Source organism: Oryctolagus cuniculus, chromosome 11 (genome assembly GCF_964237555.1).
Source record: "Oryctolagus cuniculus chromosome 11, mOryCun1.1, whole genome shotgun sequence".
NCBI classification, from domain to species: domain Eukaryota; kingdom Metazoa; phylum Chordata; class Mammalia; order Lagomorpha; family Leporidae; genus Oryctolagus; species Oryctolagus cuniculus.
The window spans coordinates 119,485,617-119,509,065 of record NC_091442.1 but is presented as its reverse complement, the minus strand read 5'-3'; the positions used below and the strand labels follow the sequence as shown (position 1 = coordinate 119,509,065).

General features: G+C 66.2%; 1 protein-coding gene across 5 annotated transcripts; it reads right to left on the bottom strand.

Annotated features, from left to right (window-relative positions):
- Nucleotides 1-3,539: 3,539 nt before the first annotated feature.
- Nucleotides 3,540-22,850, bottom strand: PARVG (parvin gamma). 5 transcript variants are annotated; one of them, XM_070051517.1, is made up of 13 exons: nucleotides 22,565-22,850; nucleotides 21,220-21,369; nucleotides 20,034-20,098; nucleotides 18,744-18,846; nucleotides 17,891-18,031; nucleotides 17,206-17,321; nucleotides 16,482-16,537; nucleotides 15,782-15,804; nucleotides 13,407-13,465; nucleotides 13,079-13,147; nucleotides 10,552-10,653; nucleotides 8,380-8,452; nucleotides 3,540-3,970 (listed from the first exon to the last, which is right to left on the bottom strand). In XM_070051517.1, the coding sequence occupies exons 1-13, from the start codon at nucleotides 22,746-22,748 to the stop codon at nucleotides 3,588-3,590; spliced, it is 1,524 nt and encodes a 507-aa protein (XP_069907618.1). In that variant the 5' UTR covers nucleotides 22,749-22,850; the 3' UTR covers nucleotides 3,540-3,587. The 5 variants fall into 5 exon arrangements, with proteins under 5 accessions (XP_069907618.1, XP_069907613.1, XP_069907616.1 ...); XM_070051512.1 differs by having other exon boundaries at nucleotides 21,220-21,297; nucleotides 22,565-22,839; XM_070051513.1 differs by lacking the exon at nucleotides 3,540-3,970 and adding an exon at nucleotides 7,478-7,910 and having other exon boundaries at nucleotides 22,565-22,831.
- Nucleotides 22,851-23,449: the final 599 nt, after the last annotated feature.

The following is a 23,449-nucleotide window of genomic DNA, read 5'->3' as shown; positions in this document are numbered from 1 at the left end:
TCAGCTGAGACCCCAGTGGAGGCCCGGGTGCCCCGTGGACACCAGGACTGAGCGGACCCCGAGCACACGGACAAGAACCCCACGGAGGGGCCGAGGGCGCGCATGGAGCGGAAAATGCTGGAACCTTCTCCCTCCCCGGGGCCCACCCAGTGAGGACGTGAGGTTCGTGAGCTCAGGGGCCCGGCACAGCGTCAGCATTCCAAGGTAGGCGCTAGAAAGCGCGGTCAGCCCAGGAGCCCCGCCTGGATCGTGTCGGGGTGGAACCCGCGACAGCGCCCCGTGCATCAGGGGCGCTGGGTGTTTGTGACCGCTGAGCGGCTGCCCCAGTGCAGGCCCCCCACTCCGACGGCCAGCCCAGCGCCCCCAGGGTGCAGGCGGCACAGCTGGGCTCAACTCTAAGGACACTTTTTAAGAGATAATATTTAGGGGCCAGAGCTGTGGCACAGGGGTTAAGCCACTGCCTGTGATGCCGGCATCCCATGGGGGTGCCAGTTCATACCCCGGCTGCTCCACTTCCGGCCCAGCTCCCTGCTAATGCACCTGGGAAAGCAGTAGAGGATGGCCCACGTCCTTGGGTCCCCGCCCCCACAAGGGAGGCTAGGAAGAACCTCCTGGCTTTGGCCTGGCCTGGACCTGGCCATTATGGCTATGTGGAGAGTGACCAGTGGAGAGATCTCTGTCTCTCCCTCGCCCTCTGTCACTGCCTCTGAGACCCTTTAAATGACCCTTTAAAAAATAATTTATCGGGGCCAGTGCTGTGGTGCAGCAGGTAAAGAAAGCTGTCACCTGCTGCACCAGCATCCCGAATGGGCACTGGTTCTAGTCCCAGCTGCTCCACTTCCGATCCAGCTCTCTGCTGTGGCCTGGGAAAGCAGTAGAAGATGGCCCAAGTCCTTGGGCCCCTGCACCCACGCAGGAGACCCGGAAGAAGCTCCTGGCTCCTGGCTTCAGATCAGTGCAGCTCCAGCCATTGCAGTTATCTAGGGAGTGAACCAGCGGATGGAAGACCTCTCTCTCTCTCTCTCGTCTCTCTGTAACTCTGCCTTTCAAACAAATAAATAAATGTTTAAAACATTTCATTTGAAATGTAGTGTGACAGAGGACAAAGAGGTCTCCCACCTGCTGGTTTATCCTCCACATGGCTGCAATGCCTGGGGCTGGGCCAGGCCAAAGCCAGGAGCCAGGAACTCCACCCAGGTCTCCCCGACAAGTGGCAGGGGCCCAAGCAACCAACGGCAAAGGAAGACCTTTCTCTCTGTCTCTCTCTCTCACTATCCACTCTGCCTGTCAAAAACAAAAAAAAAAAAAAAAAAAAAAAGGCAAACAAAGCGTGTCCTGGTGAGGCGCGCACCAACCCGCAGGAGATGCCCGCAGAGCCCCAGCCGGCGCCGGCACTGCTGCCCGCTCCAGCACCACGTGCAGGCCGGGGCAGAATCATGTCTGGGACACCCGCGTCACGTGCCATCCAAAGAGCCAGCCCACCGCACTCCACTGCCCCGCCACAGCCCAGCCCCCACGGACCCACCCCCTGGGGGGTAGGGAGCCCCGAGGGAAGAAAGGCCGGCAGCACCCAGGCTGCTGCAGGAGACAAGGAAAGAAGGCGCTGCGGGGCGGGGGCGGGGGGGGGGCGGGGGCGGAGGCTTTGATTGGCGGCCAGAAGGGGAGGGGCCCCGCCTCTCCCCAGACAAGCTGTTCGCGTTCCAGCTGACTTCGGGAGAAGAGAAGAAAACCCCCAGTACCATCTGTTCCCCGCGCGGCGAAGCTGCTGTGGGGCCCGGGGCTTCCTGCGGCTCCGGCAGCCAGACCCACTTTGAGAACGCAAGACAGCTGCCCCTGGATTATTCTGGGAAGCGGTTCAACTCGGAGGCACCCCGGCCTTCGAGGCATTTCCCGTGGCGGCGCACCCTGCGCGGCTGCCAGCGCCGCCTCTGGCCTGGCCGCCTTCCAGGACAGCCCACTGCCGTGACCTGGCTTCCAGCTGCCGCGCGGCTTCAGCTGGGGTTCTTGGGATGGAGGGAGAGAGGGCAGTGGCCAGGGACTGGAGAGAGAAAGGGCTCCCTCTCCCCTCCCCCTGTGCCCCTCCACCCGCCCGCCCCCAGTGCCAGGACCTGCCTCCTCCGTGAGTGCCAAGTTCCTGGGTGAGGGCGTCCTGGACAGAGACGAGCCTCGGAAAGGCCTGGAAAGGGCTCGGGACTCAGGACGTGGCTGAAGGCCACACGAGAGCCCAGGGCAGGGAAGGAGACAGCAGGAGCCCCGCGTGTGGGAGCCACCCCCGGGCTGGGCGCTGGGGGGCTCAGGACAGAGCGGGGGCCGGTGCAGGTCCCCAAGACAGAGATACCTGGCTGCGGGTGCAGAATGGGAGTCAGAGGGGTGGGGCAGCAGGTGCAGGGAGAGGCCTGCCAGAGGGCGAGGGCGAGCAGGGGACAGGCGGACAGGACCCCACGCCTACACCTGGGGCAGCGACCCCTGGTCTGCAGGGACGGGGCAGGGCAGGGCGAGCAGCAGGAGAGGGCCAGTTCTGACTTCTGTGCAGAGGGTTGGGGTGTGCACTCAAGGGCAGCTGTGCCCTGGACAGTGACCCACGGGGGCCTGGACAGACAGCGGGACGCTGGTTGCCAGGGGCTCAGGAAAGGGAGGATGGGGCTGCTGTTTCCTGCAGAGGGGGCTGGGGGAGAGCTCCGGGGGCGGGGCTGCACCACGGAGTTAACACCCTGAAGCCGTCTCAACCACACCCTTGGGGACAGTGGGGACGGCGGGGACAGTGGGAACGGCGGGGACAGTGGGGACGGCGCTGTGCGCTTCACCACAATAACAGGCAAATGCCAGTCTGGAGCTGGAGCTGAGGGTGGCGGGTGACCCCCAGAGAGGAGGGACAGGAAGTGAGGGTGCAGACGGCATCGCCAGGCAGCAGGTGGCCCCGGCAGACCCCGGACCTACGCCCAGGGAGGGAGCGGAAGGCAGAGCAGGAGGCCTGGGTCCGTGACGCAGGGAGAGGGGAGGATGGTGCGGGGGGCAGCCCTGGCCGTGTGGGGAAACTGAGGCAGCCACCAGAGAAGGAGGAGCGGCAGAGACCTCGGGAGCTGTCCCTGGGGTCAGGGCCGCTCTGCCCACACCCGTGTGCGGCTGGGAAAATATCCAGGGGAAAGGAGTGGGCAACACCTGGAGCTCAAGGGGGCGTGGCTCACGATGGCACCCGCCCCTAACAGAAGACCCCAGCGGGTTGCCCCACAGCCTGGCGCGAAGCCCTGGGCTGGAGTCTGCTCTGGCCCTGCCCACGAGGTGAGGGACCCTCGGCAGGCTGCAGAGCGCGTCTGAGACCTCGCTGCCCAGGAGTCGTGGCCCCGCCACGCCCAGCACCTAACACGAAACCACCGGGCTCGGATTCGGAAGACACGGAGCACGGCCAGGGGAAGCCCAGAAGCAGGGAAAACCCAGACCCAGCTCCAATAGTAGAATTGGAAGACCAGGCGTCCACACCGGTACGAGTGTGCTCTGTGTTTTCAAGCAGAAGTGCGAGAGAGAAACGGAGGACACTGTGCTTTCTTAAAGAAAGACTTTATTCATGCTTTTGAGAGGCAGAGTTACAGTTACAGAGAGACAGAGGGAGAGAGAGAGAGAGAGAGAGACAGAGACAGAGAGGGAGAGAGAGAGAGAGAGAGAGACAGAGGGAGAGAGAGAGAGACAGAGACAGAGAGGGAGAGAGAGAGAGAGAGAGAGGGAGAGAGAGAGAAAGAGAGGGAGAGAGAGAGACAGAGGGAGAGAGAGAGACAGAGACAGAGAGGGGGAGAGAGAGAGAGAGAGAGAGAGAGAGGTCTTCCATCCTCTGGTTCACTCCCCAGATGGCCACAATGGCTGGAGCTGCACTGATCCGAAGCCAGGAGCCAGGAGCTTCTTCCGGGTCTCCCACGTGGGTGCAGGGGTCCAAGGACTTGGGCCATCTTCCACTGCTTTCCCGGGCCACAGCAGAGAGCTGGATGGGAAGTGGAGCAGCCGGGACTAGAACCAGCGCTCCTGTGGGATGCCAGTGCCACAGGCAGCAGCATAACCATCGCACCCCAGTGCAGGCCCCAATACAAGTGAGTTTTTAAAGCAAAAGCAACATATAGTGAAAATAAAAATATCTGTAGAAATACAACACATGACAACCATAGATGCCTCCCGGGAGGGACAGACGGAGGTGACGTCATTTAAATTCAGAGAGGAAGTGGGGGCTCCACACGCTGCTCCCCAGAACCTGCTGAACACTAGCTTGTCTTGGAAGTCTTTTGCAGGTGGAATTAAATTCAAGATCTTTTTTCTTTTTATTTATTTGAAAGTCAGAGTTACACACAGAGAGAGAAGGAGATGCAGAGAGAGAGAGAGAGAGAGAGAGAGGTCTTCCATCTGCTGGTTCACTCCTCAATTGGCCGCAACAGCTGGAGCTGCACCGATCTGAAGCCAGGAGCTTCTTCCGGGTCTCCCATGTGGGTGCAGGGCCCAAGGACTTGGGCCATCTTCCACCACTATCCCAGGCCACAGCAGAGAGCTGGATCAGAAGTGGAGCAGCCTGGACTCAAACCGGTGCCCATATGGGATGACGGCACTTCAGGTGGCAGCTTTACCTGCTACGCCACAGCACCAGCCCCCAAATTCAAGATCTTGAGACGAGGTGACCTCAGATCTTAGTGAGCCCTGAACCCCGTGACAAGCGTCCTCCTAAGGGCTCCGCAGGGCAGGGGCGGGCGCCGTGGTGCCCCGGGATACGTTGCTGTCTGGCGCCACATCCCACATGGGAGCGACTGTTGGAGAAGCTGACGCCTCTGCTTCTGACCCGGCTCCCTGCTGGTGCGCCCAGGGGGCAGCAGATGATGGTCAAGGCCTCCGGGTTCTGCCACCCGCGTGGGAGACCTGGATGGAGCTCCTGGTTCAGCCCCGGCTGCTGTGGCCAACTTGGGAGGGAACCAGAGGATGCAAGACCTCTCCACTCCCAGCCGTCACTCTGGCTTTGACATAAATAAATAAGCCTGTTTTACAGAGAGACAGAGAGCACCGTGACCACGGAGGGAGCTATCAGGATGACGCAGCCACAGCCCAGGGAGGCTGGCAGCCAGCCGAGGCTGCGGGAGGGACAGAACAGGTTCCGCTCCGGCCTTCAGCCTCCGGAGCCGTGGAGGGAAGGAACTGTGTTGCTTTAAGCCCCCCAGTGTATGGCAGTCGGCTTTGGCAGCCCCGGGACGGTCTAGAGCAACCGTGGGAAGCGCACAACAGAAAGGCAGCTCGCAAGCCGGTCCTGGCATAAACGTAGCTCCCGCCAAGGCCCCCACTCGAGAGAAACAGGAAAGAGGAAAGACAGGTGGGACATGCGGAGTGCAGGAGGCCCAGGCCGCAGCTGCGAGAGTTGAATGGGCTCGGGGTCCCTGGGAGGGGCACGGGACGGGGCGCGGGCGGGCAGCACGGGCTGCTGGTTGCGGCCACAGTTTCTGTTTGGTTTCATAGAAAAGTTCTGGATGTGGGTGCGAGGGGACTTCACAAAATTCCTGGAAAATCATGAGAAAACTGTGCATTTCAAAAACGCGCACCACAGTGAAGCGAACTTTTAACCGTTTCCCACACGAGTTTGGAGCCTCTGGTGGTGGGGAAGATGGCACGCGGCAGGTGCACTTCATCCCTCGCCGCGGCTCCAGCGATGGACCCTGAGCTTACGCTTGTCGCAGTGAGAAATGTGACCAAGCTCTCGAACCGGAGGGCGCAAGTCTTCAGATCCTATAAAAAGACGGATCCGCTTTAAATAGAGACAGCTTCAGCGGGCAGCGGAGAAAGGGCTGTGAGTGGCTCCATTAACATCAGACAAAGCGATCTCAGAGCAGGAGCTGTTACAGACAGCAAGAGGTCGGAGCCCTGCTGAGTGTGTGCGTAACAAGAGCTCTCGACAAGAACAAGAACTGACGGAATCGAGAGAGAGACAGAGATCTCCAGTGTTCACGCCTCCGCCAGCCATCGCTTTTCGGGAGGAATCCAGAAACCAGTGAGAAGGTGGAAAACCCGACCGGCACAGCCCACCAGGCCGGCCTCGTCCGCACACACACGGCCTTCCTCTCAGCGGCAGCAGGCCACGCGTGGCCCAGGACACGTCCCAGCATGTCCCCGACGACTGACGTCACACAAAGCACACGCTCCGGCCGTGGCACAGCCCCGTGATGAGAAGCCACACGCCTGGAAACCACGCCCTTGGAAGTGCCCACGGGTCCACGAGGCGCCCGCGAGAAAGCAGCCGTTTCCAGCTCCGCGCAGGTGGAAATGCACCACAGCACGGCGGTGCGCCGCAGCGACAGCTGTGCTGAGAGACGTTTCCACGAGACAAGGGCTGGTGCCGGCGTTGTGCCACAGCGGGGGATGCCGACATCCCGCGCCAGAGCGCCCATTCAAGTCCTGGCTGCTCCACGTCTCGTCCAGCTCCAGGCCATGCGCCTGGGAAAGCAGCAGAGGACGGCCCGAGGGCTTGTGCCCCTGCACCCACACGGGAGACTGGACGGAGCTCCTGGCTCCCAGCTTCAGCCTGGCCCAGCCCTGGCAGTTATGGCCTTTTTGGGAGTGACCCAGCGGATGGACGGTCTTCCTTTCTCTGTCTCATCCTCTCTGCATCTCTGCCTTTCAAATAAACAAATAAATTAAAAAAAAAATAGCAGCAAACCTGATGAGAACCGCAGAGGTCCAGTGATTGGCAAATGCAGCATCCAATCCATGGTGCTGTACTCGGTGCTACCACGTCCACCCCTGGTGCTGTACTCAGTGCTACCACGTCCACCCCGGTGCTGTACTCAGTGCTACAGTGTCCACCCCTGGTGCTGTACTCAGTGCTACAGTGTCCACCCCTGGTGCTGTACTCAGTGCTACAGTGTCCACCCCTGGTGCTGTACTCAGTGCTACCACGTCCACCCCGGTGCTGTACCTGGTGCTACAGTGTCCACCCCTGGTGCTATACTCAGTGCTGCCACCTCCCCCCCTGGTGCTGTACCTGGTACTACAGTGTCCACCCCTGGTGCTGTGCCTGGTGCTACAGTGCCCACCCCTGGTGCTGTACTCAGTGCTACAGTATCCACCCCTGGTGCTGTGCCTGGTGCTACAGTATACACCCATGGTCCTGTACTCAGTGCTACAGTATCCACCCCTGGTGCTGTGCCTGGTGCTACAGTGTCCACCCATGGTGCTGTGCCTGGTGCTACAGTGTCCACCCCTGGTGCTGTGCCTGGTGCTACAGTGTCCACCCCTGGTGCTGTACCTGGTGCTATAGTGTCCCATCGTAGTGCTGTACTCAGTGCTACCATATCCCCCCTGGTGCTGTACTCAGTACTACCGTGTCCCCCTGCTGCTGTGCCAGGTGGGACAGCACCCTCCCCCTGGTGCTGTACTCTGCGGACACAGGAAGGGGTCTGGGTGCAGGAAACCGCGGGAACCTCCGCTGAGCTCAGTGAAAGAAACCAGACGCGGGAAAGTGGCCTCCCGGGAGATGGTTTATAGGAAATTCTAGCACAGGCAAAATACGGCAGACGGAAAGCAGGCCGCGGGTTCCAGGCGGGGCTGCAGCCGGGCTCCACGCAGGCCACCCAGCGCAGGGCGCAGGGCGCGGGGCGCAGCGTCGGGGCCCAGCGCACCCCCGGGCCTGCGTGGAGCCTTCCCAGGACACCCAGGGTCCCTCCCAGGACAGCTTTCGCTAAATAAGTGCAGCGAGACAGGCTGCGGGTGCAGGGGGTGCAGGGGGTGGGGCCCAGGCCGGCCCTGGGTCCCCAGGTGGGCCACCCAGCTTCTGGGGGACAGCGACGGCTAACGTGGGGCTCCACGGGGCGCCTGGCCCAGGTCCGCCTCCAGCTTGTGCTTGCGAAACAGGCAGTAGAGCAGCCGCAGCGTGCTCTTGGCGTCCTTGTTCACGATGGCTGTGGACGGGGTGGGGGCGGGGGTGACTCCCGGTCCCCGCGCCCCTGGGCCCCGGGGCTCCCCATGGGGCAGTGTCCCTGCCAGGCCTGCACCCAGCGCCCAGCACACAGCCCCGCCCCCTGCTCCTGTCCAGGGCGCCCCTGCAACCCCAGGCCCTGCTTCCTGAGTTGGCTCCGCCCATGACTTCAGGCCCCTCCCCCTCCACAGGGCTCTGCTGCTGGGTGCCCAGGTGGCCTCACGGGAAACCCTGGCAGGAAGTGGCCGTGGTCGCCGTGTGCCCCAGGGAGGCAGGAGGCGGGAAGCGGGATGTGGGATACTGGAGGGCCCCACCCCCCCACCCCCCCACCCCCCCACCCCGGGAGGGCCCCACCCCCCACACCCTCACACCCGTGTCCCGTGTGCCCGTGGGAGATGAGAGGCCCCCCCCCCCGCGCCCCGCGCCCTGTGCCCGCTCGTGGCCGCGCTCACCTTCGGGGCTGACCGGCTGCTGCAGGAGGCCGTGGTCCCTCAGCAGCTCCAGGGCCAGGGTCACGTTGTGCAGCTACGAAGACAAGGCCCCGGGCCAGCCCGTGAGGCAGGGCCCCCGCCCCTCCCCGCAGCGGTGGTGGTCCAGCACCTACAGATGGGGCCTCCCTCCCTCAGCCACTCGCAGGCCTGCCCTGAGCAGGTGCCGCACACTGGGCGCCTCGGGGGTCGGGGGAGGTGAGCCCCGCCGGAGCAGCGGCAAGGGTGCGTGGTGGGGGCGGGGAGGCAGAGACCCCCTCAGAAGCCCCCGGTTCTTTCTCCACCGGCGAGGCAGGGTCAGGAGACCCAGGCTCAGCGGCACTCAGGTGAGAGAAGGTGCCGGAACCAGGCCTGGCTCTCTGATGCCTGGGCTAAGCTGGCTGGAGGCTGGAGGAGCTGCCCCCCGGGTGCTGTCCCCCGCCCAGGCGGGAGCCTCGGACTCCGCCCCAGACCGGCTCGGTGCCCGGTCTATCACGGCAGGACCCCCCAGAGCCCTGACCGTGCCAGGACTCATCACAAGCTCAGGGCCAGGCTGGGCCCCCACACTGTCTGCCCCTGCACCCCGTTTGCCACTGCGCCCCGTCCCTGGGTCCACAGCTTGTCCTGAGCACCTGCTGCGGGCCAGTCAGGCGACGGAGGCTGAGGGACAGCTGCTCCCTGGCCTGGAGGAGCCGCTGCCATCGCAGCCAGCAGTGACACCGTCTGCCTGTCACCTTCGTCACCCGCCTCAATGGGAACGGGAGACAGCTCGCTGGAGGGTGGCCCAGGCCCCGCGAGCCGGCTCCCCACGCTCCACGCAAGCCTCGTCCGCCATCCTCGCCGGTCTGAGCTGAGGACGCTAGCCTGCTCTGCTCCCCCAGCCTAGGGAAGGTCGTGACCTGGGAGGGCCGCTCTGTCCTCTGGGGAAGAAATCATTGTGAGCGGGAGGGAGCCGAGGCCTGGCGCTGGTTCCGTTTGTGCCGAGCCAGCGAGCCCGCGGTCACCTCCCTCCCTGGTCCCCAGCCTCTCTCCCCATGGCGCCTGGCAGGTGCAGGGGCCGCAGCTGCTTCTTCAAACCCACATCCTTGGGGCCCAGGGAGGCCCTGGTCCTCCACCCGCCTCCACGCTGCCTGCTGTGGGGAGCAGGTTCGGAGACAGGGGCCAGCGGCGGGGCCTTGGGGACGTGGGACACACTGAGCCCGGGGGTCCCCGCACCCGAGCGACAAGGAGAGGAACCCCGTCAGCTCTGGGCTGCGCTCTGAACCCTGGGCCCTGACAGTGCTGCCTCCTGCGTGGGGGCCCTGCCTGGACTCTGTCCCTCCTGAGCCCTGGCACCCCCTGTTCCCCCAGGGGTCTCACCCTGGCCCCTGGGAAAGAAACTAGGAGAAGGACAAACCTGGACGCCGGCCCGCCCTCCATCATGACCAGCAGGGGTCGCTCTCGGCCGGGCCCCGGCCCCTCTCTGACTCGGTTCCCCCAGGAGGACGCGGCAGCGGGCAGGACAGCGCTCCCCTGGCCGATGCTGCTCCCCCCTCTGCACCCACCAAGGCCACGGGTACGCTCTGGCCGGCGGCAGGAGCTGGTAGCGGAGCCCCCCAGCCCCACCCGGGCTTACGGTGCCCTGTCTGTAGGAGCACCTGCCAGGGCTGCCCACTGGTCCCCGGAGAAGCACCGAGGCACCCAGCCAGTGTGGCCTGGTCACCAGCCAGTCCCAGACGAGAGTGCAGGCCCAACCGAGCCCCCCGCCGCCAAGCCCGGCCAACTCACAGGTGTGGTTCCAGCCACTGGGTTTGCGGGTGGTTGGCTGTGCAGGCCCATGGTGGCACCGAACAATTGGCCCGGGGCCTGGGCATGGTGGGAACCCCAACATGCTGTCCCTGCTGCTACCCCCTGGCCTGCTGGCCCCAGCCCACAACCCTGTCCTGGGGAATTGAGCATCAAGAGCGCCCCCTGCTGCCGGGGCACAGAGACCACACCCACTAACAGTGGCATCTCTCAGGGCTGGTACGGCGCTGCAGCGGTTAAGCCGCCGCCACAGCACTGGTGCAAGTCCCAGCTGCTCCACTTCCGATCCAGCTCCCCACGGATGCACAAAGACTGCCAATGGCGTAGACCTGTGCACCCAGAGGCCACCCGGGAAAACGTCAGCAAACTCACCTTTTCCGCAGGAGAACTGGGCGTGAGGTAGAATTCCTTCAGGTGCAGGAAGAAGCCTTGCAGCTGTCCGATCAGCAAGAGCAAGATGACCCCATCTGCAAACTACAGAAGACGGGGCTGGGGCCGGGGCCGCCGCCGGGGGACAAGCTGCAGCCGACCACCCTGGCCGAGTCGCACAGCCTCTCTGAGCCGGGGGACAAGCTGCAGCCCGACCACCCTGGGCGAGTCGCACAGCCTCTCTGAGCCGGGGGACAAGCTGCAGCCCGACCACCCTGGCCGAGTCGCACAGCCTCTCTGAGCCGGGGGACAAGCTGCAGCCGACCACCCTGGGCGAGTCGCACAGCCTCTCTGAGCTGGGGGACAAGCTGCAGCCGGACCACCCTGGGCGAGTCGCACAGCCTCTCTGAGCCGGGGGACAAGCTGCAGCCGACCACCCTGGGCGAGTCGCACAGCCTCTCTGAGCTGGGGGACAAGCTGCAGCCGGACCACCCTGGGCGAGTCGCACAGCCTCTCTGAGCCGGGGGGGACAAGCTGCACCCCGACCACCCTGGGCGAGTCGCACAGCCTCTCTGAGCTGGGGGACAAGCTGCAGCCGACCACCCTGGGCGAGTCGCACAGCCTCTCTGAGCCGGGGGACAAGCTGCAGCCGACCACCCTGGGCGAGTCGCACAGCCTCTCTGAGCCGGGGGACAAGCTGCAGCCGACCACCCTGGGCGAGTCGCACAGCCTCTCTGAGCCGGGGGACAAGCTGCAGCTGGAGCACCCTGGGCGAGTCGCACAGCCTCTCTGAGCCGGGGGACAAGCGGCAGCCCGACCACCCTGGGCGAGTCGCACAGCCTCTCTGAGCTGGGGGCCCTTTTTGAGAAGTGGAGAGAACATCCCTGACCTTCCAGGGGTGTTGTAACCAGCAGGTGCCAAGCCTGGGCCGTAGAACACGCCCAACATACAGAGCTCTTTCTCTAAACGACACACGGTTCCAGGCGCTACAGAGACCCAGGAGAAAACGGGCGTAGAGTCATCCCATCAGGAACAGGCAGAGGCTGGAGCACGGGGCTCACTCTGCCTGCTGCCGCATTAATATTTCTGTCTGTTCTCTCTGGGCTCAGAGACGGAGCTGTCGTGCCGCCACCAGCAGGTCGTGTGCTAACATAATCCCATCGAACTCTTCAAAGACTCAAAACCCAAGATCGGATATGGGAGAAAATCCACCCCTCCCAGTCCTTAATGGGATTTCCTCCCATTAAGCCTGCTTCAGTGTTGTTAGCTCCGACCCAAAATCTCTCCTGCCGGAACTTCCCGGGAATCCAGATGCCACCCCCGTGCGCACCACCACGCTCCAGACATCGCCTTGCACCAGGGGAGAGAGGAGGAAAACACAGGCTGGGCCGAAGCCAGAAACCACAGTTTGATCCACGGGAAGCAGGTGAGAGCCACGCCCCTGCCGCTCACCCTGCTGGGTCGCATCCCAGGCAGCCTGCGTGCATCCCCCACGTCCCGTGAGGAGCCTGGCGCTCAGAGGAGCCCGGAACTGGACAAGGTCACGCAGCTATGTGGGCGGGCCATCCTTGGAGCCCACGGATGCAAGTGCAGAGGCACACGTCTGTCTGGCGCGGGGGGCGGGTGCTCCCCACCTGCCTCGTCTCTGGCACATGGGAGCAGGCGCTATGAGCACAGACTGCCTGGGTTCGAATCCCAGTCCCACCACTTACACGCGGTGGCACCTTGGACACGTTAATTAGTCTCTCCGAGCCTCAGCAGCCTCATCCGTCAAATGGGTGGCATCGGGCGCCCATCGGGGGCTGTGGTGAGGCGCCCGTGAGCTGACACCGGGAAAGCCCTTTGTCCACCTCAGCCGTGGAGCAGTGTGTATCCGAGGAGGAGTACCCCGGCTAAGACCCTCCTAAGCCACCAGCCCCTCTGGGGGCAGATCTCGCCCTTCACCTCACCCCCAACCACACGGCAACACCCAGGCAGCCCGAGGCCCGCAAGGCCGCCAGCGGCCAGCAGACGCCCAGGCCACCGGGAAGGCCCCGGGCTGACCCCGGGCTGGCGGTCAGTTCTCTGCTCCTGTGTCCTGCTGCGCCGTGGGCCGTAGCACCTGGTGGAAGGCCGTGGCCACCTGCTTCTGCCCAGGACCACTGAGTTTAACTGGGCCAGCGTGGGCTGAGCTCCGGGCAGGCCGCGTCCGTGCCCCCAGGAATGCCTGGCCCCAGCGTCACACGTGGCACACGGCACCGGCCAGCAAAGGTGCCTGAGCCTGCAACCGCCCAGGGAGGACCCACGGGCCCCTGCGCGGGCCTCTCGTCGTCCACGGTTTGTCATGAAAGCTGGGCAGTGATGAACAGTCGCGCCAGCTCTGTGCGGGGCTGCACGGCCCCGCCTCCCCCCCGCCCGGGACGCCCCTGGGAGAGGAAGACACTCAGTGTCCAAGAGGTGGCACCCCCGCCCCCGCCACACAGGGTGCTCCCAGGCCAGGGGCACCACGGCCCCTCCCTGCCTGGGGCCCCTCCCCTGCCCGAGTCCCTACCTGGGTGTCCAGGTTCTGCACAGACAGGCCCAGGCGCTCCAGCTTCTGGTTGACAAAGGTCACGATGGCCTGCCCCGGGGCGAGAGGGACAGCACCTGGCATGGAGCAGGCCAGAGCGAGGGCGGGAGGGAGGGGTGGGGAGGGAAGGAGGATGGGTGGGAGGGAGGGAGGGGTGGGGGGAGGGAGGACAGGCAGAGGGAGGGATCCAGGGTGAGAGGGAATGAGGGAGAGGGAGGGGGGAGGGAGGGAAGGAGGATGGGTGGGAGGGAGGGAGGGGTGGGGGGAGGGGGGCGGGCAGGCGGGGCCGCTAGCGCTGTGCTCCCCGTACCTCGCTCACCGCCTTCACTTTCTCCGGCGCCAGCTTAAATAATTCATCAAAGACGTCCCCTGCAGACCCAGATCCAATAAACAGCTCATTACGCGGCCATTGCCCCTTGCCAAACAGGGGACTGTTCCTCCCCACGGAAGGTTCCAGAATACCGGCCCGGAGGGAGCGGGAGTCAGTGCCTCAGGCTCCGGAGTGGTGCGGGCCCTGCTCCCCGGCTCTGGCCTGCGTGGGGTGACAGAGGGGGCCCGGGCCTGGGCCTGGGCGTCCTCACCTGTAAACCTCCCGGGGCGGGGGGCGGGGCCGAGAGCCCCGGATAGCCACAGGTGACACAGCCGGTGACGGCAGCTGGTCACAGGGAAGCGGCTCTCCCCTTGGCAGCAGACACCTGGCACCTCCCTCCCCCGAGGGCTCATGGGTGGCTGGGCAGAGCCGGGGTTTCTGGGACCCCTGCAGGGTGCAGAGGCCAGCCCCTCGGGCCCTCCCACCGGCTGGGGGACAGAAGGGGCCCTGGGCGGCTCAGGCCCCGCGTCCTCGGGCTTATGCCCTCAGCATGCACCTGGCTTCCCACTACTGGCAGCGAGCACCCCCACCCCCGCCCAGGGCACCCCCGTCCTCGGGAACCGAGTGCCTACACTCAGCGCCGTCCTGTGCCTGTCTCCTCAACTGGACAGGAGGAGGCTGCACACACAGCACCGTGCACTGGGGTCCCCGGGCCTCTGGGCCTGGGGTCAGGGAGAACGCGGCCCCAAAGGAGCCGGGGCTCTGTGTCCCTGCCCACCCTCACGCTGTCCTGCCCAGAACCCTGCTCCCTGGGCGGCCCCTGTCCCCAGGCCGCCTGGACATCTGGCTGACCCCTGCTCCCCGTGCTGCCTCCCCCCGCCTCTGTCTCCAAACCCCTCCCAGGTTATCAGCTCCCCTCAGGCAAGCTGCCACCCGCAGCCGCCCTGCTCACCAGCACTGAGTGCTAAGTACCCACAGCCACCCTGCCCACCAGCACTGGGTGCTAAGTACCCACAGCCGCCCTGCCCACCAGCACTGGGTGCTAAGTACCCACAGCCGCCCTGCTCACCAGCACTGGGTGCTAAGTACCCACAACACACCCTGCCCACCAGCACTGGGTGCTAAGTACCCACAACACACCCTGCCCACCAGCACTGGGTGCTAAGTACCCACAGCCACCCTGCCCACCAGCACTGGGTGCTAAGTACCCACAGCCGCCCTGCCCACCGGCACTGGGTGCTAAGTACCCACAGCTGCCCTGCCCACCAGCACTGGGTGCTAAGTAAGTACCCACAACACACCCTGCCCACCCAGCACTGGGTGCTAAGTACCTACTGCTGCCCTGCCCACAGGCACTGCGTGCTAAGTACCCACAGCCACCCTGCCCACTGGCACTGGGTGCTAAGTACCCACAACACACCCTGCCCACCAGCACTGGGTGCTAAGTACCCACAGCACACCCAGCCCACCCAGCACTGGGTGCTAAGCAGGGAGAGTGCAGGAGGAAAGATCGTGTTAGGATGAATGGGTAGGTGGATGGTTGGGCAGGTAAATGAATGAATGGTTGGTACATGGGTGGATGGATAGAGGGCTGGGTGAATGGGTGGAGAGACGAATGGATGGTGATTGGGTGGGTGGGTGATTGGATGGGTTGGTGATTGGGTGAGTGGGTTTGTGGAGAGATGGCTGGATGGGTGATTGAGTGGGTGGGTGGATAGATGGGTAGATGGGTGGGTGGATAAGTGAATGAGTGGGTTGGTGGTGGCGAGATGGACGGGCGGGTGATTGAGTGGGTGACTGATTGGATGGGCGGTGCCGAGATGGACGGGTGCGGGGTGGAGTGTGGGGGACTGCCATGTGGGTGAATGGGCGGCCGGCCAGACCAGCTGCCCTGGGAGAGGGCGCCTGAGAGGTACAACCTCACGAGGGCTGGTCGGGTGGGGCACGGCCGCGCCATGTGAGCACAAACCCTGCCCCCGCACCGTCAGTCTCCCCTCGGGCCCTGCAGCCCCTCAGCCAGGGCAGCCATCGCTGGTTTACAGACCAGCACACCGAGGCACCATGGCTCACTGCCCACGCTCAGAAGGCGGGAAGCAGCGTTCGACCCCACCCCTCGGCGTCCAGGCCCCACCCCCGACTCCACCGCTGCCCATGCCATTGTAAACCTCTCCGTCCACAGGAGCGGCCCTGGGAGGGAGCGGCCAGCCCCACGGACAGACGGACCGAGACGGAGATGGAGACAGAAGGCGCGGATGGGAGCAGGGGGGGCTCGGGGCGCAAGCAGCAGAGGCAGGGAGGCGGGGAGGGGCACCAGCTCTGCCCACCGTCCTTCCGCGTCCCCCGCGAGGTCAGAGCGTGCAGGAGAGCGCACTCACCAGGAGGCCCGTCCTTGTCTGCGCTGGAGGAGAAATGGTTAGAGAACTCATCAGGGAAACACGGAAACGGTCCACAGACCTACAGACCCACAGCCGCTCAACAGGAGGGCGCCGGCCCTGAGGCCGGAAACCCGGGCCCCTGGCCCCCTGCCCTGGCCTGTGTGTGTGTGTGGTCTTGCCGGCCGGGGGCGGGGTGGGCCTCGTGCACCCGACACTACAGCGTGTGCCTGTGTGTTCTAGCACCCGAGTGGCCCCGGGGCCTCCCGCCCAGGTTCTCGCCTGCCCTGGCCCCAGGCGAGTGACACCGCCCACTGCCGCCTCCTTGCAGCCATTTTGGTTGGTGGGGACAGACGTTCTCTTCGCTTCTGGGCTAAGCCCCAGGGCCCAGCAGGCTCGGCCCTGCTGCCCGTGCAGAGCCTCAGGGGCACAGAGCGCCGCTGGCGCTGAGCAGGGCTCCGACTCGCTGGGCAGAGCCCGCCTCCCCGACTGGGGGCCCCACCCCGGGGAGGAGGGCAGGGTGGCCGGAGGGCTGCGGCTGGATTGAGGGGCCAGCGCTGCCCTCCGGGCACAGGGCAAGCCAGCAGTTCAAGGCCCCCGCCCGTGGGTGTCAGGTGGATGGAGCCCCCACCCTGGCCCCAGGCCCAGCCGCCACGCCCGCAAACCCAGGCAGGCCCCGCCCTGGGCCCCAACCCGTCCTCACCCGCACTCGGTGAGCTGCTCTACCGAGGTCTCCGACTTCAGACCCGTCCTGGTGCTCTGCGAAGGGAGGAGGGGAGACGTGAACGAGCGAGTTAATGAATTAATGATGTCTCCTCTGACTTACATGAGAGACGTACACAAATCCACAAAACGGCCCAGCACGGAATTTTGATCTATGTTTTTGGAACGTGTGGGAGTGACTCCTGGGCTCGGTTTATCATCAGGGCAGGTCGGGAGCAGACGGGTCGGTGGGGTCCCTGTGTGGGGTGGGCGGAGTCTGCCTGGGGGCAGAGGTCGTGGATTCCAGCGTTCACTGTAGCCCAGGTCCCACACAGGCTGGAGAGTACATCCCACGGGGTAGAAGTTAGAGAGGGCTTCCTGGAGGAGGCGGCAGGCAGCTCCACCGCCGGGACTGACAAGGGACGGGCACCACCGCGGGGCGGGGCAGCGGCTTCGCCCCTGCAGTGTGCAGGCTCCCGGTGGCCGCGACCAGACAGCCACAGGTGGCCCCGGGTGAGATCTCCCACGCCTGGCCCCAGGAGCCAAGCGGGACTGGCCAGCCCCCGGCCCCTCTCGGACCCTGGCCGGGGTCTCTGCCAGCCAGGACCCCGTCACCGTCCCGGGGGAAGTGCGATCTCGCTCTGCTCCCTGGGCAGCAGCCCCCCGTAGGTGTGGCCACGGGCACCCACGACGGGGGCAGGCAGCCCTCAGGGCTCGGGCCGTACCTCGATGGTGATGACCTCCACATGGACGTTGGCTGGGAGGGGCAGGTCCGGCTGGAAGCGCTTGGCCAGGGCCACGAGGAGGTGCAAGGTGGCCAGCAGGTCCTTGCTGAAGATGGCTGGGAGGGGAGGGGACAGAGTTCAGAGCCGAGAGTCCTCCAGGACCTGCAGCCAGAGACCTCCTCCCCCTCCCCTTCCCCCTCCTCGTCCTCCCCCTCGTCCTCCTCCCCCTCGTCCTCCCCCTCCCCTCCTCCTCCTCCCCTCCTCCTCCTCCCCCTCATCTCCCTCCTCCCCTTCCCCCTCCCCCTCCCCCTCCCCCTCCTCACTACCTCGCTCACAGACCCAGGGGCCCGCGTCCAGGGACCTGGAGACCCCGCGGCGTGTTCAGAACCCACAGACGATCATGCTGGTCCAGCCCTTGGACGCCCGCCACCCTGGCTGACCCTCAAGGCCAAGGATTATCATTTCAAAACAGCAGTGCCATCGTCCTCGTCTGCCCCACCACCCTCCCTGCACTGAGCTTCTCTGATCCCCACGCGCGTCCCGCACGCCCTGGCTGGAGGCTCCGGAATGAGCTGCCCCCGCTGGCCGCTCCCTCGGCTTGCTCTCGGCCTGCAGAGGAGGGCGAGGGCCGTCGAGGGGCCGTCGGACCCCGGCCGCGCCTGACCTCCCCGCGAGGCCCCCGTACCCTCCACGCTCCACGGGACCTGCCGCTCCTCCACCTGCAGGCTGCGGTTCACGGCGTCCAGCACCACGGCCAGCTTGCGCTGCTGGCTCGCAGAGGTCAAGGCCATCTCCTCCACTTCCAGCCGCAGCGCCGCCAGCTTCTCTGTGGGCGGGAGGCACAGGTGAAGGCTCCCGGGGAGGCCAGCACCCCGGGTAGGGAGCGCCCGGTGGCACCCACAGCCCCAGCTGCCTGGGAGCCCCCTGGGGAAGAGGCCCCATGGGCACGCAGGCCCCGTGACGTGAGCAGGTCGCCACCCGCTGAGCTGCCCCCGGCCCCTCTCCCTTTGACAGCCCTGCACCTGCACCCTTGGCTGCAGGGTGGTGTGGCCTAGGGGTTAAAGCCTAGCCCACCCTCTCATGCCCAGGCTCCACCCCATACTTTCTCAATCTGCGAGCCCCTCAGGCCTGGCAGGCGGTGCTGGGGCAGCCTGGTGGTCCCTGAGGCCCAGCGGCACCTGCTACCAGGGGACTCAGTAAGTTCTGCCGAGCTGGGCCCCGGGCCCGGCCCTGAGGACGTGGAATCAGGCCTGACCCCGCCCCAGGACCACAGGAAGACCGACCCACAGCCCCCACGGGACCCGCCTAGGGCACAGGGGGAGGGAGACTGGGGCAGGGGGCAGCCCTGGCCGTGCAAGCAGCAGGCGCTCAATACACGCTCGAGGGGCAGTGTGGTGCGGTGGCAAGAGCGTGGACCCCAGCATCAGCGCCCAGGGGCAGCCCCGCCTCGCTGGCTGGCGTGGCAGGTGGCCCGGCCCCCCGGGGCTGTGCCATGTCAGGCCCGGCTGAGACCTGCAGCCCTGGGCGCGGCCGCTTACGGAACAGGTGGTGCAGGATGAGCCCGTCGAACAAGTCCTCCTCCAGGCTGCGCGCCACGATGTGCTCGGGCAGGAGCGTGGCGTTGATCCACTCCATCAGCACCTGCGGGCCGGGGCCGGCCACCAGGTCAGGGGTCACGAGGCCAGGGGTCGTCTCTGCCCATCCCCGTTCTACTCCGGCCTCTGCCCTGAGTCTCTGCCTCCCACCAAGCCCTCCTTCAAGGCCTGGTCGGATGCCGCCTCCTCTGGGAAGGCCTCCATGATCTTCCGGGCTCCTCCCGCAGGGCCGTCTCTGCTGTGTGCATGGTGCTGGTGCCCCACACAGGGACATGGCACGTCCTGCAGACTTAAGGCGCCCACTTGGCCATCGTGACTGTGAAGCACGGGCTGCTGGGGTCCTGTCCCGGCCCCACTTAGCTCCGCCTGGGACCACACCCCACAGCCCCCTGAGGGGAGCAGCCCCGAATCGTGGGTGTGTGAACATCCCAGCGCCTCTGAGGTCCCTGCCCTGCGCTGGCTCCCGGGTCCCAGGCAGCTCCACCCCTTCCCCCGGGTCCCCCTTCCTCCCTGGACCCTGGGACACCCTCCCAGCTCAGCTACTTGCACCCAAATCCCCAGGTCCGCTTCTGGCGGGTAGGTCAGCCCCTGTCAGGTGGGCCAGGAGGGACCTGCAGGGCTGGGCCTGGTCAGCGCCAGGCGTGTTTGCTCCAGTGGGACAGGTGCGGGGGGAGTGAGAGAATGGGGGACGGGATGGGAAATGGCCCACCAAGCCTTGCGGCTGGAAGGTGATATAGGCCTGGAGGCCTCCCTGGAGGAGGCCACACGGAGATCGGAGAACAGGACAGAAGGAGACAGAGGCCGAGCCCGCCTGTACCCAGCTGGTCCAGCGGCCGCAGCAGACCGGCCAAGGAGAGGCCTGAGAACTGGGAGACTCGGGCCCCCGTTGCCCTGGGCAGCTGAGAAAGTGGCAGAGGACGGGGCTTGGGGCTGGTGGCCTGGGTCAGACCCCAGCTCTGTCACTGGCGAGCCGTGTTCCCCGCACGGGTGCCTAGCTGTCCCCTCCCTGGGGTTCAGGGGACAGCAGACCCCACGCGCAGCAGGGAGGCCACATGGGACATGCGTGTAAAGGCATGCAGTCGGCGCTCACTCAGTGCTCACCCAGCAGCCACACAGCCTGTCGCCCAGAGGCCTCCGGGCCCCCTCCCCCAGCCCTGCTGTTGCTGGTGCAGGTGGGTCGCCCCCCGCGGGAAGCCAGGGCCCCGAGGAGCACGGTCGCCGGCACGGCCGTACCTGCTGCAGCTCCTCAAACCTGGGGTCCTTCCGCGAGGCGGGTGCCAGGTACTTCTTCTTCTCCCCTGGAAGCAGAGTGGGCGTGGTCGGGGGCCTCGCTCACCTGGCGCTCCCCACACCTGGGCGGCCCGGGGTTTAACAGACGCCCCCGTCCCTTGCTGCCCAGAGAAACCACAGCCCAGGGGCGGAGGGCAAAGGTCGTGCCCTGGCTCCCAGCAGCTGGGGGGGCTTCACCCGACCCCCGGCGCACCTGCACCCTCTGAGGCCTGGGTCAGCCCCTCCCACATGTCAGATGCCAGGAGCCCACAGGACGTGGGGTTTAGGGGGATTCTGAGGTCAGCTCACCCCAATGTGCACAGGGGAAACTGAGTCAGCGGGGGGGCAGCCTCGCCTGAGCCCACGGCTGTGACCCCGCAGGAAGTGCTTCCCGCACGTGCTGAGACCCCGCCCGTCGCCGGGCCGTGGCCTCTGACAGCTGAGGAGGTGACAGCCACGCGCTGGACAAACTCCCGGGGCCGGTGAGCGGCCTCTGTCCCGGGAGCTGCCCTGACTGGAAGCGCTTCCCAGGGGGCCAAGCCCCACCACCCCGACCCACCAGGACCTCGAGACGCTGCCCAGGCTGAACCATTTAAAAACGGGGGTCCCAGACGGCCAGGAAGCCCAGCCCCCTTCTGGCTCCTACCGCCCTAGGGGACCCTGCCTGTGTCTGTCTCTGAGCCAGCCCTGGGGAGGAAGACTGGGCACCCTCGCCCCGGGCTCTCCCCGCTTCCAAAGGAGCCCACGCGTGGGAAGGGGCCATGTCTGCAGCCCCCAGCCTGCGGGCGTTGGTGCTGGGGGGCGGTACTGTGCGGTGGGCGTGGCCCCTCAGAACCTGTCACCGTTACCTGCCCCCACCCCCACCCGTTGCCTCAGTTCTCTGGTCTGGCCAGAGCAGGAGGTGCTGCCCACCCTGTGTGAGGCGCTCACGGGGCCCACGGGTGGGTGCAGAGCCGGCTTCAGCCACCGGCTTCTGTCAGCAGTGGCATCGACAGCCTGGGGTAGAGGCTTATGTGGGTAGCTACGTGGAAGGTTCTGGAAGGAGGCGCCTGGTGGAATAGGGAGGGACCTGCCAGCTGGGCGCTCGGCTGACAACTGGGGGTGCGGGACCTGCTGCCCACCAGCCCCACCCCCGGCCCCGGGCACCCACCTGGGGGGAGCTCCCCCTCCGTGGGGAGCTGCTGCAGGCCGCGGGAGGACTCGGGCTCCATCCTCTCCCTCACCCGCCCTGGAGGGTTCGGGGGACAGAAGGAGTCGTGGTTGGAGCACGGCTCTGAATTCACTCTGTGCTCAGCGGTTCCTAGAGGGCAGGAGGCACCGGGCAGGGGTGGGAGCCGCGCTCTGGCTGGGCCAGTGGCCAGGCCGGCCTGGGCAAGCGCATGGGGTCCCCGGGAGGAGCAGAGGCTGGGCGGAGATGTGGGGCCCTCGGAGCAGGTGCAGAGCCGCCCGCCCCCCGCCTGCCCCCCGCCCCGCACAGGATCCCTGCACCAGCCCGCAGGACGGAGCAGGGGTGTGGCTGCCCCAGAGCTGCCGGGGCCCAGAAAGCCCTGGGGCTGAGTCCAGGGGCACGGCCCCCCGGGGCAGCCTGTGTGGGGCTGGTGGAGAGGAGCTCGGGCCAGGGAGCTCCTCCTTGGGCCAGAACTGGGCCTGCCCCTCGCGCCCTTGGCACGGCCAGCCTGGGAGCAAGTGGGCTGGAGCTGGGGTGCCAAGGCCACCCAGCCCCCCCCCCCACTGCAGGAGTGGCTGTGAGTGGGGCTCTCTGCAGGGGGCTTGGGGGTCTCGGGGCTCTGACCCCCACACTCACACTTGATGGAAAGGGTGCACTCCCAGGGGCCCAGGACCCTGCCCGCTCTTCCTGACGCCCGAGCAGACCGGAAGTCAGCCTCCCTCCTGACCCCAGCCACTTCCTCCCGCCTAAGGCCCCTCGCTCTGCAGGCAGCTCTGCCCTCTCCCGTCCTCTCCCTTCAGCCCTGGCCCTGCCCCAGCGTTTCCAGTCCTGGGGGGGTACAGGGGGCATGGGGAGGAGTTGGTGGTCAAGGCAGGAGACCCCCAGAGATGTGGGGAGACTGAGGCCCAGAGCCACCCCATCAGACAAGCAGCTGGAGACCCTGTCCCTCCCTGGGTTGTGCAGGGGAAGGAGGCTGCCCCTGGGGGGCTGTTGTGCCTGCAAGTCCCAAGCTTCCTGGGGACACAGAGACCGGGGGAAAATGGCCGGGCCAGGGGGTGGGGGCCCGGGTTCCGGGCGGCTCCTCCTCCCTCTGGATGGGTGACTCTGGGCCCCTCCCCCGTGTGCAGGGATCCCTGTGCCTCTCTGAGCAGCAGTGGGCGGGGGAGGGGGGGTTCGGGGTCTACCACCCCCTCCCCGTGCGGCCCCAGCTAAGCTCTCAGCCCGCCTTCCACATGGCGTGCCAGGCCCGCTGTGGCCTGCAGCGCCCGGCAAATGGACAGGCCGACGGTTCTAGCAGCTGAGGGCCCCCGGGGCCGGAAGGACTCACCTGGCTGCTTCCCGAACAGGGAATCACGGCCTCGGTGGCTCGGACGCTCAGAACACGGGCAGCTTCCGGGTCCCCGGGCCGCGGGGCTGGGAGGCAGGGGCGGCCTCTCACTTCCTCCGCGGCTGCCACTTCCCCCATCCCGTGCTGTACCCACAAACCCGCGGGAGGCCAGGGGCCTGGCCATGCCGACTGGCCCCTGCCCGGCTCTCAGAGACTGTGTCTCTCCCTCCCCAGAATAACAGCCTTGGGGCCAGAAGTGTGGGGTCAGCCCTGCCCCAGGCCAGCAGTCACCTCTGCCCACATCTGATCCCAGCAGGGCTCAGCCGGCACCCCCAGGCCACCACGGGGCCCCTGCCTCCCTGCCGGGGCCATGCCAGAGCCCCAGGTGCTCACGCCCACTGCCCAGCCCTGAGCTGCTCTCCACAAGCGCCAGGGCCCTCGCTCCCTGTCTGGGCACAGCGACACAGCCGGGGCAGCCACTTCACAGGGTGAGAGCAGGTGCAGGCCAAGGGGCCGCATCTGGCGGTTGGCTTCTTGCTGTCCAGAGCAGGTGCAGGACGTCACACAGCCAAGGACAGAGGTGCACCTGTCCCTCTCCCTCTCCTGGTGCAGCCACTGCCAAGGGAGAACGGGGGCTCCACACCGTGAGCTGAAGGAACCCTGACCTCTCCCAGAGGCCCCGCCCCCACCACAGTCAGCTCAAGTCTCCACCCCTGGGGCCGGCGCTGTGCCACAGCTGGTAAAGCCACCGCCTGAGAACCGGCATCCCACAGGGGCTCCGGTTTGCATCCCGGCTGCTCCACTTCCGATCCAGCTCCCTGCTGTGGCCTGGAAAAGTGCTTGGGCCCCGCACCCACGTGGGAGACCGGGATGAAGCTCCCGGCT